The 14,665-nt window shown below is 41.1% G+C and overlaps 2 protein-coding genes across 7 annotated transcripts in view; one reads left to right on the top strand and one right to left on the bottom strand.

The window, feature by feature from the left end:
- The window catches only part of pikfyve (phosphoinositide kinase, FYVE finger containing), a 34,337-nt gene extending 32,957 nt beyond the window's left edge, over window positions 1–1,380 (top strand). For all 4 annotated transcript variants that reach the window (XM_086050984.1, XM_086050985.1, XM_086050982.1 and 1 more), the window contains 3 exons: window positions 416–677; window positions 750–824; window positions 1,010–1,380. In XM_086050984.1, coding sequence (XP_085907110.1) covers window positions 416–677; window positions 750–824; window positions 1,010–1,125 — 453 coding nt within the window. In that variant the 3' untranslated portion in view covers window positions 1,126–1,380. The remainder of the gene's footprint in view (window positions 1–415; window positions 678–749; window positions 825–1,009) is intronic.
- A 1,320-nt stretch (window positions 1,381–2,700) lies between these two features.
- ankrd44 (ankyrin repeat domain 44) overlaps window positions 2,701–14,665 on the bottom strand; it is a 38,846-nt gene continuing 26,881 nt past the window's right edge. For 2 of the 3 annotated variants that reach the window (XM_086051338.1, XM_086051339.1), the window contains exons 15-28: window positions 14,586–14,651; window positions 13,588–13,699; window positions 13,421–13,492; window positions 11,099–11,300; window positions 10,940–11,027; window positions 10,748–10,865; window positions 9,760–9,982; window positions 9,594–9,681; window positions 8,883–8,966; window positions 8,565–8,710; window positions 8,390–8,472; window positions 7,144–7,226; window positions 6,977–7,068; window positions 2,701–6,134 (exon numbers count right to left, since the gene is read on the bottom strand). In XM_086051338.1, the coding sequence (XP_085907464.1) occupies window positions 5,869–6,134; window positions 6,977–7,068; window positions 7,144–7,226; window positions 8,390–8,472; window positions 8,565–8,710; window positions 8,883–8,966; window positions 9,594–9,681; window positions 9,760–9,982; window positions 10,748–10,865; window positions 10,940–11,027; window positions 11,099–11,300; window positions 13,421–13,492; window positions 13,588–13,699; window positions 14,586–14,651 (1,723 nt within the window). In that variant the 3' untranslated portion in view covers window positions 2,701–5,868. The remainder of the gene's footprint in view (window positions 6,135–6,976; window positions 7,069–7,143; window positions 7,227–8,389; window positions 8,473–8,564; window positions 8,711–8,882; window positions 8,967–9,593; window positions 9,682–9,759; window positions 9,983–10,747; window positions 10,866–10,939; window positions 11,028–11,098; window positions 11,301–13,420; window positions 13,493–13,587; window positions 13,700–14,585; window positions 14,652–14,665) is intronic. The other variant, XM_086051340.1, reaches the window with a different exon arrangement.

Raw genomic sequence — 14,665 nt, 5'->3', positions numbered from 1 at the left:
GTAAAGAGGCCAAAACAAACAGTTCAACTAAATGCAGAATCATACAAATAAGTCTTGAGTTGTGTTTTAAACATTTCTACTGAAGACAAAATGGCCGCCCCCGGAGATGGCTAAAAACGAGTGGATTAACACTTATTCTACAAACGCAATGTTTATCAGAATGCCTTGTTTCAACTAGTGGGCTTGCATAGAACATATTCTTGAAAAAAATGTTTGTGGTGACTTCTTCTTTAAAATCAGTTCTTGTTTTGACATAATAATGAAGACAATAAAATAAATCCACTGAAAATAAACGGGTACCTACCAATGTTACTGATCTCAAATGCCGATTGCCGGCTGTTCTGCCAAAGTCGAGCTCTTGTTTTGGTGCACGATAAATGAATGAGAAGTGAGATGTCCTCATGTCCCCTGCAAGGTGTTCGACCTAAAGGGGTCGCTGCGAAACCGCAACGTGAAAACGGACTCGGGCAAGGAGAGCTGCGAAGTGGTGCTGCTGGATGAGAACCTGCTCAAGCTCATCTACGACAACCCGCTGTACATCCGCTCGCATTGCAAGTCGGTGCTGCGCGCCGCCATTCACAGCGACGCCTACTTCCTGTCCAGCCACCTCATCATCGACTACTCGCTGCTGGTGGGACGCGACGACGCCACCGACCAACTGGTGGTTGGGATCATCGGTAAAGAACGATTAGCAGCGGCTGCGCTTGACTCATTCCTGTCGTAATCTCATCAAGTGTCTCCATTCACAGATTATATCAGGACTTTCACTTGGGATAAAAGGCTGGAGATGGTCGTCAAATCCACTGGAATTCTGGGAGGTCAAGGTAGGAACAGCAAACCACCATCAAAACTTGATCCCAACTGGGAAGTTTTATTGAAGGGACATCATAGTTTGGGACTAATCAACTGGCATTCCAATGACTAATTTACGCACAAATTCCGCTAATTCCAAGACGTTGACATAGTTTTTCCAGCAAGTGTCATCAAGCACCTTATTGTCTTTCTGCAGGGAAGATGCCCACAGTGGTGTCGCCCGAGCTGTACCGCGCCCGCTTCTGCGAGGCCATGGACAAGTACTTCCTCATGGTGCCTGACCACTGGACCGGATTGGGTGTCAACTGCTGAGCGGGACACACCCCTGGGATGCGAGAAAACGAGGTCCAACATTTTTTTTTTTTTTTTTTTTTTTTTAAATCTCACCATTCCATACAAAACAAGCGATATTCCATCATATTTTTTAATGAGTGCACTCTTGTGGAGATCAAGTCATTATTTTATCTTGTGGACCCTTGATGACGCTGTCATTATAGTTTGCTACTGTAATTTAAAGTTTGAATATGTACAGAGATTATGTAACTATTAAAACATTATTAACAATGATCTTTAAATGTTTTTTTTTTTTTTTTTTTGCATCAGTATTTACATTTTGAGCAGTGCTCAGCTAACTACGGCTACGTTGGCACAAACAGTCCACTCCATACTTTAATCCGGCCCACCAAGCACTTACATGAAGTGTCCTGTAATATTTGTTACATTTGTTGTTTATTAAGAAGTTTTTCCCCTAAAATTGATTTATTAAAGGATATATATATATATATATATATATATATATATATATATATATATATATATATATATATATATATATATATATATATATAAAAAACATTTCAGTTTCAGTACGTCATGGCTTGGCCTTGTATGGCTGCTTCTGGAACAGGTTCACTAGTCTTTGTTGATGATTTCACTCATGTTGGTAGCAACAGAATGAAACAAAACCATTTGTCTGGTCATTTACAAAAACATTTCATCCAAACTAATTGTGAGAAGCTTCATCATATGCAACATGACAATGACCCAAATCACACTGCCTGCACAACAACATTTCATCTCCTGAAAAGGAGACTGAAGGGAGAAACCTCCCAGAAAATCAAACAAGAACTGAATGAGGCTGCAGTAAAGGCCTGGAAAAGCATCTCCAATGAAATCTACATTTAATATTGTCTGATCCATTACTTTTAGGGTGCTGTACATTTACCATGTTTTTTATTGTATTAAATAATTGGTTGATAAATTTTCATTATAATTTATTCAAAACAGCAGCAAATATTTGACTAAAAACAATTTTACTTACCACTTACTTTACCAAAATACACTGATAATGCCCCCCCCCCAAAAAATAAATAAATAGAGAAATAATATTGGTGGGGGAAAAAAAATCTCTGAATAAGTATGTGCTGAACCGCGAGTATGTGGGGTACCCCTGTACTTATATCATTAATACTTTTTTAAATTCTACAAATTAAGGAGGAAATAACACAATTAATATAGACGAATATGCCAAACTTAACCCAACTTTTAAAAAAATGGAGTAAATATGAAAAAAAAAAAGTCACAAAGACATTTTAAATGAGAAAAAGCAAAACTGCAGCACATTTATTTTTTTTAAGTATACAATTGATATATAAAAACACCCAAGTGTGGTCGTACTGCATCAGGAACTGCTTTGAAGATCATCTGTAGTGACGATTATCCTGACTCGTGAAGCTTGTCTGTATTAAAACAACGCATTTCTCACACTTCGGCTTGTATTATGCATTAAATGAGATTCTTTAAACAATATGTGTTCGGATGGCCAAGAGTCATACAAAGCTTTAAAAATCAACATTTTATAAAAGAGCAGTACCAATGTCGGCAGTATCGCCTTTAACTTGCCACAAACTTTATTACCAACAAATATGTGCTTTCTCATAGGCCAGAAAAAATGTACATTAAAATTGTGAGTCAAACTGAAATATTGTCACTATCAAATCACAGTTGAGTAAATTTTGTTTTTAAATTCACATAAAAATGACAGAAAAACTCTTTGCCACAACTGTGCTTCATACAGTATTACTGTTCAAATCTCCAAGGAAGGAACATTTGGTTTATTCTAGTGGTTGTTTGGTTTTAATTGATCGGATTGGGAATGCTTGCCTAAAAAACCCTGCGAGACAGGCAAGAAGACCGCATCTGTCTTTGTCAAAACAATGTACAAAAGCAAACACGCACACACAAACACACACACAATGATCATATTCAGACTTTCCAAAAAGGAAATGCAACAGATTTGGAATATCTACGAAGGAGCATTAGGGCCATACTGAAAAGGAGAACAAAATAAATTGTAACTTTGAGAAAACGGTCCAAAAATAAAATATTTTGGTGGTAAAATTAACGAATACAGTATAGGACTTTCAAATTTAATATTATAATTTTATTCTTGGAAAATTACTTTTTCTAATTTTAATACATAATTGTCATACAATTAAGATTTTTTTTTTTCTCCCTCTCAAAATACATTTTTAAATCCTGGGGAAAAAATATAATCAAGACTTTTTTTCACCCCCTCATAACTGTGAAATCCTGTGAATAACACTCCTCCCTCCCCCCCAAAAATAAGATACTTTATCAAATTGGGGGGATTATACAGGGGGCTTAATAAATTCACATTATTTATCCATTTACAAGTAGCTAGGTACTAGTACCTAGGGTTTACAAAAAAATAGAAACACTGATTCACAACGCATTTCATACACAGTCAATATTCTTCACTTACTGTTATTAAAAGTACATTTAAAAGCAGATACAGAGTTGATCAGATTTAAAAGCAAAGTAAAGAAATACAAATGACTACATGGTGAAATTACTCAAAAGTGCGTACAGTGCAAGAACAACATTTTCCAAAACATGATTTTTAAAAATACTTTAAAAGACTCTAATCAAAGGTATAGGAAAAGAGCATATTTTTAAAATCTGGATTTAAAAACATTTAACCTTTTATTGGCATGTTTTGAACATTTCATCGTTCATATTATTCACTCTAATTGATACCAGCAAAATGGGTGACCGTATTATACACGAGTAAAATCTTTTAATTTTAACTTCTTTTAGCCTTTTAACTCATTCACCGCCATTGACGAATTTACTTGTCTTTTCAGTCCAGCCATTTAATCCCATAAACGTATTTATTTTTTTCAAACGTTAGAGTAAAAGAGGGTCTGAAAATGTCTGGCAGTGAATGAGTTAAGGGTGATTTTGTGGGGTGTGTGTTATTCACGGGATTTTACCGTATGTTGGTTCATGTGTGTCCGTAAAGCTCCTTGGTAAGAGTCCCATAGCCCGGCACATCAATAACAACAATTAAATGTGCTTGTTGTGGTTTAGTTGACCTCTGAACTTTTATGTATTTTTTTTTTTCAGTAAAAATTGGTGGGGAAAAAAAAAATACATCAAGGCACTGCACACATTTGATGGCACATTGCTGGTAGGTAGTCAAGCGGAGGTTTTCCATTGAAGTGCTGTAGTTTGTGTACCATTGTGTCAATACAAATCCATTCATAAATAATGAATGGTGGAAGACCCCATTTTAGGAGACAACTTGCATGATTAACGGGAATGTTTTTAGGCAAAATATTTGTTTGAAGAGGCTAACCTCGGCTACCCTGATTCACAAATGTCGGCATGCAAGCGGGAAGCGTGAAAGTGTGCACACATTTTGGGAATCTTTCCTACACAACTAGTAACCATTTGTGCTTCAAGTAACAAAGAATAAATAAAACCAACGTACACTCATTGCGATATTCTCGTAATAATTTTTTCCTTGGAATATTATGTGTAGTCTTTTTCTTGTACCACTGCGAGTTTATGCTTGTAAAATGACATCTTCGACAAATCATCTCTAAAAATGAGGATGTTTCCTTATAATATGACTTCATTCTTATGAAATTACGATTGTAAAATTATGGAATATTACGACTTAATTCTTGCCAATGACTTTCTCATGATTATCTACCTTTATCATTTTCAACTTTTTCATAAAATTATGACTTATAAGTGTAAGACTTTTACTAACCGATGCTGATGAAATTACAACTCTCACAATATTTAATATTTATTCAATTTATTCTCAAAAATCAAGATTTTTTTTGTAATATTTCAGCTTTTGTGAATTTTTATATCACAATCAAGTTTTTGTCAAATTACAGAGTTAAGATTTTATTTTTGTAAAATTCTGAATTTCTAATTTAAACTCTTTCTATTACAATATACAATATTTGTTCTGACTTCATTCTTGCAATTTTTGGGGGATAATCTCCAACTTTGTCTTGAAATTGGGACTTTTACGCAATACTACAACTTGTCTTAGAAATATTCTTTTAATACTTTATCCTACTGAAATTACAACTTATAGTAGTCATCTCTCTAATCTTCTCCAAATGTTTTCCGGTAATAATTTAACAACTTTATGAAATGAAGATTTCCTCACCGTGACTTTTTTTTTTTCGGGAAAAATGACGAATTGCAAAAGGTTGTTTGACTTTCTTGTAATATCGTACGTTTTCATTAAATTGCAACATTTTTTGAAATATTACAACAATTACGATTTCTGTTTCAGGTTAATGAGTCGACTAAGCCTCCTTTCGTAATAACTCGTTCATTAATGGACCCAGTGCGTACGTCTTTCCAGTGAATCTTAAGTATCAACATTATAATTATTATTGTGTAAAAGCTGCTTATTTAGTACATTAAATATCAATGAAAACAACAAATGACATTGACCTTTCGGGCTTTGTTTCGTACAAAAAAACTCAAATGTTAAAAATGGCTTCTTGTTCTTGCTTCTCAAGACAGAAACGTTTCGGAGACGAGTCGCGGCGCCGCCCAGAGTCCGAGTACCGAGGTCAATTTGGATTTGAGCACCCGTGTGAAGAAAGAAAGAAAGAAAGAAAGACAGAAAGAAAGGAACGAACGGTGACATGCAAATGACCCGCATCAACTTCTTCTTAGAAAGATGGCATAGAGAGAAATTTTGCCGACCAGAAAGGGTCAGAAAGTTTCCGAATCCTCTGAGTCGTTCTCTGTGGTCCCCTCACTGGAGGGTCCGGAGGGGTTCCTGGTGCGGCGCGGGCCCCGTGGGGCGGCGGCCGCGGCGGGGTCTTTGTGCACCTTGGGGGGCAGCAGCCTCAGCAGGGCGCCAGGGGAGGGGGCGCCGGAGCTGCAAGGGGAGCAGAAAGGCATCATGGTAGCCAGAATGAGCGCCAGGCAGTCGGCCACCTCGCGGCTGGGCGCGCAAGCCAGAGCGGGAGTCAAACCTGCGTCACAGAGACAGAAGGCGGACAGAGAGGGCGGGGCGGGGCGGGGCGGGAATGGGCAGGAGGCGGAAGATGGCAAAGCGGGAAACAAAAGAGGGACGACGCGGCATACGTGTTAGTGTTTTAGCGGCGCACAAACATACAAAAGGGGGAGGGGCTGCACAGTTCAGGCATGCAATAGATGGACAAAAGTATTACGACGCACCTCCTAATCGACTACAACCGCTTAGTTCCCAATCGGCCATCTTAACAAGGCAATTGTATGTCTACTACTTTGTGCTTGAACAGTTTTGCAATAAGCAGTCAATAGTCACGCTCAAATAAGTTTGGTGTGGAAGAACGTTTGTCCATAGTTATGCAACACTGCACAATCGCTCAACTCGAAAGAAGAAAACAAGCAGCTTCAACTGAACTAATTGAAGATTCCACCGACAGCTCATGAATAATTTCACAGTGATTACAGTAATATATATAGTATGCTAAGTAATGCTAAGTACAGCATCGTTTTTTTTTTTATTGTTTATCGTTTAACGGTGACATACGTTGAAATTCGTGTCACATTGCCAGTGTAGGAACGGAACTCGTTCGTAAAATCAGGACTCCCTGTATATGTGTGTGTGTGTGTGTGTGTTTGTATAAAAAAAATCCTTTCCTTCCATCTCTACTTTGAGGGGAAATGAACAAGTCCCTAAATACTTCCAAGAGCTGAGTGGGATCCTATTTTAAAAAAAAAAAATCCAATAAAATAATTGCATAAAAGCTAAAGTGAACATTGATGGGAAACTAGCATGCACACATAGAAGCGCAGATGCATGTTGTCAGGCCAGCCAGGTGCATCCTACCGTTCTCGTCCACCGTCTGAATGTTGGCTCCTCGCGACAGCAGCTGCTGGACCGCCTGTTTGAGTCCGCTCCGAGCCGCCAGGTGGAGAGGCCTGATGAGGCACGACGTCGTTACAGGCGGCATCAATTACGTGAGCGGCCGTTCGGTTTTTCCGCAAGAAACTCACGTTTGTAGCGCAGCGTTCGTGGCGTTTATTTGCGCAGAGTCGGACAACTTTTCCAGGATAAGCAGGACACAGTCTTCCTTTCCCTGGAAGTGATCAAATACGGTGACAGCAAATTTTAATCAGAGATGTCATCAGATTATGTGTCCTTAAGCATATTTTTGATGATTTCAAAAATGTCTACTTTTTTTTCCAGCACATTTTTGAGATTTTCATTTCAGCTTGCACAAATATGGATTTTACAATGCGTTGTAATGTATGGGTGTATGTAATGTATGTAGATAGATAGCTATCAAGCTAGCTAGCTAGCTGTCATATAGTAATCGCCTATAGGCTGGTCATATATCTATCTAGCTAGCTAGCTCGCTAGATGGATAGTTTGGAGTGGTGGGACGCAGAGCGAAGCACCGAAAACCCGCCCATTTGGCGCGGCTAAAAAAAAATGAACCTTTTCCCTCGCCTAGCGACAGCCAATCGAAATCGGGGAGTGCTACGTCACACACAGCGTTCCTGCACACTCGGCGGGTCTTGTGGAGAGCGCAAAATGGCGATTAAGCGATTATCGTCGCAGTTTGTGGACATCCCGAGCTATATGACATGGCCAGCTTCCACTATCGGGACAGACAAGAAAAAAGGGACCAGGCTCGGAGAACCGTGAGTGAGGAGCTTGTTATACCTGGTATGTTTTTACAGCTGTTGAACTTCACCAAGACAGCAATATTGTTTGCATTAGCTTTAGCACAGTTGTCGGCCACTTGATTGGGTTGTCGAAACCTTTTGTTAGTTTTAGCAGTCGTCGTCGACTACTATCAAGGAAAGCCCCGCCCCTCTCTGATGCGCGCGAATGAAGCGGCTGCGGCATTCAGGTTTCAAATGCCCGTTTAAAATGATAGGCGGAACAGCATGTAGGCGATTGCTATTTGGTCCGGCTAGCCAAATAGACGGAAGGGTACCCACGCTGCTGACGGCTGACGATTGACGGACTCTCAATTTTTAGTCAAATGCCTAGCCGGTGCGGCATAAGTAGCACCGAGCTACTCGAGTCTCAACTTTGAACTGGCGCATTGCTCCACTTAAACGCATGTGTGTCCAGCCGAGCAAAACCTTTTAGGACGTTTCGGTGGTAATTGACTGCTTTGATAAGGTGCAAACTGCAATGCGAAACCGCTTATTTCAAGCCTTGCACTTGCTTTACTTTTTATTTGGTCTTGGGATGGAGTGTACAATAGACCCCATTCTGAACACTTACATTTTTACACGCTAAATGCAGGGCAGTGTTGCTGTCTTTGTCGGTGTAATGGAGGCAGTTGGTGGCGCTGTTGAGCAGAACCTCTGAACAGGACACACACACGCGCTCGAAATAAATAAACAAGAATGCACTTTTGCCAACACATCAAACATGACGGGAAGTCAAACATGTGTACCGAGGGCCCCGACGCGACCCTTCTCTGCCGCCATCATTAGCGCGGTGCGACCCGCTTGGTCCACAGCGTCAAGTGGTGCATCATGGGAAAGGAGCAGCTGGACACATTCTATGTGACCTGAGAAGGCTGCCGCGTGGAGGGGGGTCCTGAAGGACAAAGAAGTAGAGCCCATTCAAATGAATTGAAATGCCATTAATCTGTCCCACCATCCACCAAAAAAAATGTTTTAATAAAGTAAAATAGTACTGAGCAAATCACGTGCGCGCACCCACACACACACACCCACACACGCCCACACACACACACACACACACACACCTGTCCTTAGCATCCTTGCAGCCTGCGATGTCTGATCCCATTGCCTCCAGCAGCAATGATGCGCAGGCCTCATGGTCGTTCACCCTGTTAAGACGGCAAACTAGTTGTGAGTTGCCTCATGGGAAACGCTATGGAATAACTTTTTATCACTCATGTGCGGTGAGTGAAACCCTGCATATTCACAATCCAGCATTCACAAATTCATATTTTTTTTCCATGTGCTTTTTGGAAACTTACTTTGACCTATATGACAATGGAATATTTAAATTTGTCATATTGAGTTCTGTTTAAAGAGGAAGTCAACCCAAACGTATTTTTCAAGAATATGTTCTATGCAGTCCCACTAGTTGCAACAAGGCATTCTGATTAATATGGCGTTTGTGGAATAAGAGTTAATCCACACGTTTTTAGCCATCTCTGGGTGGCCATTTTGTCACTTTTGTCGACTGAAAATGACATCATAACTGCTCAGGGCTCAGAAAACGACCAATTACAACGCACTTGTTTTCTGAATCTGAGCCGTGATTGGTCATTTTCTGAGCCCTGAGCAGTTATGATGTCATTTTCAGCCTTGTTGCAACTAGTGGGCCTGCACAGAACATATGCTGGGAAAAAAATATGTTTGGGATGACTTCCACTTTAAAGGGTGATGCAATAAAAAACAAATATGAAGTAATAAAAACGAAAATGCCTGAATTGCTGCGCACTTACACAGCACAGTGCAGTGGCGTGAACGGGTTTCCATCGATGCAGCGACAACCTTTCTGCTCCAACAGAACCTCCACGCAGCCCTCGTGACCTAATCACAAACACGCACACACGCGATAAAACCGCATGACTATACAACGCCCACTCGCAAAGCGGTGTGAACACCAACCGTGGTAGCAGGCCCAATGCAGCGGCGTGTAGCCGTGGCGATCTCTGAGCGGAGGCAGCGAGTCAAGTTCGGGGCAGGTCATGCTGAGCAGCTCGCTCAGCCAGCCGGCGTGGCCTCTTGCTGCCGCTAGGTGAATGGCGGTGCGACCCTGAGCGTCGCCCAACAAGATGGACGCCTCCTGCTCCAGCAGACACTGGACGCACTCCTCCTGGCCACACAGCAGCTGGGAAGATTGGTTAAAAACACATTGCGAATATAGTTGAACTTACTGTACATCATCCAAAACTACTGATTCTACTGAAGGCCCCCGGGCAGATTGGATTGAGATGGTGGAACATACTGCACGCAAACTGCTCCGAGATGGTATTTTCGCATTTACTTTTAACGGGCTTGTCTAGTTTTCTTTCTAATCCTCTGAGACAACTTTTTCATTCGCTTCATGTTGAGTGTGGTACACACTATCACCACACAGCACACCGACTACTTCACCATTGTCACCATTTCAACAGGGCAACTGACTGATTACAAGTTTGAAGCCATCCACGATACTAATGAGAGGACACAGCTTGGTTGAACAAATTATTTTCTTTTTTTTTTCTAGGGGACCATCATTTCTATCCAGGCCTGTTTCATGGCTTTGTTTTTCAAAATAATTCTGTTGAACCTCAATCCAAAAACACTGTCAAGATTTTCATTAGTTAATTTTCACAAAATTTGTATTTGCTATTACTTTTGTCAGATTCGAGTTATTTCTGTTCCTGCTGTGGTTTTTTTTTAGGGGTACCGACACTTTTGTCCATGTGGAATCTGATGGGACAAAATGTAACATCCACAGAGTACTGGAAGCTGCTAGGAGTAAATCAATACAAAAAAAAATGGAGCAAACATTCGAGTATAGGTTGTATATGCAGATCAGTGCTTCTGATAGTATTGAAGCCAACAAAGAAGGCCTTTTCCCACTTATCCAAGCGATGTGAGGCTCACTCACCCCAAGGTGCAGAGCGGTCAAGCCGTGCTTGTCGGCCGTGTTGACATCCACCTCCCGCTCGAGCAGCAACGACACGGCGTCGACGTGTCCCCCCGCCACAGCTAACATCAGAGGTGTCCTGTACACACAGACAGTGTGTGTGTCTGCGTGTGCGCGTGCGTGTGCACGTCTATGTACAAGGAAATAACTCACTGTCCCTGAAGGTCGGCGACACCAGCCAGATCCGCACCGTCCGATACGTCCAGCAGGAGGCGCAAACATGTCGTATGACCGTTCATCACTGCGCAGCGGCGCGAAAACAAAATGTTAGCAAATGTGAGCTCGTAGCTTAACTACAACATTGGGCCCCACCTGCCAGGTGCACGGGGGTGCGCCTGTGTCGCGTGTCGCAAGTGCGCGGCGACGCCCCCTGGCCGAGGAGAATGTGAACGCAGTCGGCGTGACCCCGCAGCGCCGCCATGGCCAAGGGGGTGCGGCCGGCTTCGTCCACCCGGTCCACCTCCCTCTCCCCCTGCAGCAGCACCTCAAGGGCCTGAGCGTGGCCGTGGTACGCCTGCACACAGCCAACACAACCATTTCCAAATGCAGTTTTCCCAGTTGCAGCCCATCCCAAGATACTAGAAAACAAACAACGATAGTATTTTCTGTACATTTATGATTGCAATTTTTTTGGATGTCTTCAAATAGGTCCACAATGTGTTTTACAAAGTTTAAATGTGTATCAAGCATGTGGGTGAAAATATTTTAATATGTTTTTCAAATGTGCTTTCTATATTGCTGATTTACACCGATTGCGGATTGGTTCTGGAACCTAACAGCTGTGATGGGACTCACTCCCTCAAGTAATCACTCACGAGGTGCTCCAGTTGTACAAACAACTTTACCTTTTTACTTGTGGAGCATCTGTTTGTTAATCGTGGATTTTTGCTATTCCACTGTGGGATCAATAAAGGCATTCTTATTCTTATGGCAGGGCTTGCTACCACTGGATAAACACTCTTTTTAATTATTTAAAGCGGAAGTCAACCCGAACATATTTTTTCATGTTCCCAGCAGATCCACTAATTGAAACACGGCATTCTGATTAATTTTGCATTTGTGGAATATAAATTAAACAGCAAAATGCACTCTTTTTCAGCCATCTCTGAGGGCGGCCATTTTGTCTTCTGTCGACTGAAAATGACATTACGACTGCTCACAACGACCAATCACGGCTGACCCGTTTTGTGAATCTGAGCCGTGATTGGTCATTGTGAGCAGTTGTGATGTCATTTTCAGTTGACAGAAGACAAAATGGCCGCCGCCCCCAGAGATGGCTAAAAATGAGTGCATTTTGCTGCTTAACTTATATTCCACAAATGCAAAAGTAATCAGAATGCTGTGTTTCAACTAGTCGGCCTGCTGGGAACATATTCTTGGAAAAAAATATGTTTGGCTTGACTTCCGCTTTAAATAAGAAGAAGAGTGTTATCTGGTGGTAGCAAGCCGTGCTATGAATAGCAAAAATCCACGATTAACAAACAGATGCTCCACAGGGTGGCGGCAAAGGACTATTTTTGTCTAAATTAAACTACACGACTCACTTCAACATAAACATAGATCATTGACACCAAGCTGCCACTAGGTGTCAGCAAAGCATATTTTTTTGCCAAATGAAACCTCTCACGTTACATCAGGGGTGTCCAACTCCAGGCCTCCAGGGCCCCTAACCAGCATGTTTTTGATGTTACCCTCCTCCAACATACCTGATTCAGATGATCACCCTTCAGCAAGCTCTGAGAAGCCTGATAACGATCCTGATCATTTGAATCAGGTGTGTTGGAGGAGGGAGCACCTAAAAGTTGGACACTCCTGCGTTACTTGATGTTGGTATGTTACAACAAAAAAAATCAAAGCAGCTATACTGTATATTAAAATAGAGCTTATTGTTGAATAGAGATTTGAAATTTGTAATAATCATAATTGTGAATAAAGGTCGGGCTTAATATTTGCAATATCACAACTATGATCAAGTGGAGAGTGACATGAGTGATGCTTTTCATCACAATATGTGAGTGTGAAAGTGGTTGAAAAGGTCAACTAAATGTTGAATAATGTTATTACTAATTATAGTAAGAACTGCAATGCTTCACTTGTTAGATGATAATCCTCAAGAAGGATTTTAAGTAAATACAATCATTTTCGAAATGTCATACTCTTTAAATGATGCAAAAAAATAATCTTCAAAATTGTTGGTGGTAAATATTAGTAGACTTTCAATTTCCTAACCCATTGTAGATTATTTAGTTAAATGTTGATTATCACACATGGGCCACCGTACCTTTTGAAAGGTTCTACAGCTAAACCAATCACTAGGACAACCACATGTCAATTTAACTTTTCAATTTCTTTATAAATGGAGAATATGAAAATTCGAAATGCAAATACAGGACTTTTTTTTTAAAATGTTTTTTTAAAGCGCTGTTCACATTTGCTGTGCGCTACGAGGGTGACAGCAGTGCGGAGCTTACTGGGAACATTGACAGGAAGTCATTTTTATACAACAGAAAGTAATATTTTTTGGTTTTATTAACAAGACGTACATATGAAGTTGTATTTATCTCACATGATGTAAAAGAAGTCAGTCAAGTGAGTAAGTAGACAGGAAGTTGCTCTGTATATATTTAGACTCACAGCAAGGTGCAGGGGGCTCCTGGCATTGGGGGATTCAAGGTCGTCGTGGTAACCGTCGTCTCTGTCCAGTAGCTACAAGGTCACATGTTGTCAGTGCATCCAACCTCCATCAAACCGCACACACAATGTGTGTGTGTGTGTGTGTGTGTGTGTGTGTGTGTACTGACCAGCTCCAAGCAGTGTTTGTGTCCGTAGGCGGCAGCATAGTGAACAGGACTGTATCCTTGTTTGTCTTTGAGCGAGGCCGTCGCTCCGCTCTGAAGCAGGAATTCCAGACATCTACAAAACAATCACAAGCCTGAAGTAAGTCATCGGAAAAGAGGCATTCAAAAATTCTTTCAAAGTAGGACATGGATGGGGAATATCTTGCTTCTCTGAATCTGTAACGTCATCATTTTTAATGCTAAAAGTTTTTCCATGTCACTACAGTCCTTGTTTTTTCCCTGCCTTATAAGACCCCAACATCTCAATCAATCAAGATCTCAACCACTGTTGACTTTACCTCCCTCTATTCATTCCTTTTTTAGGTCATGTTCTCATCAGCCGAAATTGAAAAAAAGCATATATGTTTTCACATGTAGGGAGTAAAAGTAAAAGTCATCAGAAAAATAAATACCCATTAAATTACAGACATCTGAATGTTCTTAAAGTGAAAGTCAACCCAAACCTTTTTTTCAAGAATAGGTTTTATGCAGGCCCACTAGTTAAACAAGGAATTCTGATAAATATTGCATTTGTGGAGTAAGAGTTAAGCAGCAAAATCCACCCGTCTTCGGCCCTCTGTAGGGGCGGCCATTTTATCACTTCTGTCGATCGAAAATGACATCACAGTTGCTCAGGGCTCAGATATTGACTAATCATGGATCAGCGTCAGAAAACAGGTGAGTTATCTGAGCCCTGAGCAACTGTGATGTCATTTTCAGTCGACAGAAGTGACAAAATGGCCGCCCCCGCAGAGGGCTGAATACAGGTGGATTAACTCTTATTCCGCAAACGCAATATTTATCAGAATGCCTTGTTTCAACTAGTGGGTCTGCACAGAACATATTCTGGAAAAAAATATGTTTAGGTTGACTTCCACTTCAAGTTGACTTGTTCCTTCTTTGGCAGTGCCATTTTCTTTTTTTAATTGTGAAAACAGAAAAAGTCAGAAAAGCGGACTCACAATGCTGCTTCTTTCTCCCTCTCTGCCTGAACTCCTTCACTTTCAGGCTCCAGAGCAACACGTCGCCTGAAAGACATTAG

This window comes from Filicampus tigris, chromosome 14 (genome assembly GCF_054856515.1).
Source record: "Filicampus tigris isolate MCC_2025a chromosome 14, RoL_Ftig_1.0, whole genome shotgun sequence".
Taxonomy (NCBI): domain Eukaryota; kingdom Metazoa; phylum Chordata; class Actinopteri; order Syngnathiformes; family Syngnathidae; genus Filicampus; species Filicampus tigris.
The sequence above is the reverse complement of the archived record's forward strand: the minus strand, read 5'-3'. Positions and strand labels throughout refer to the sequence as shown.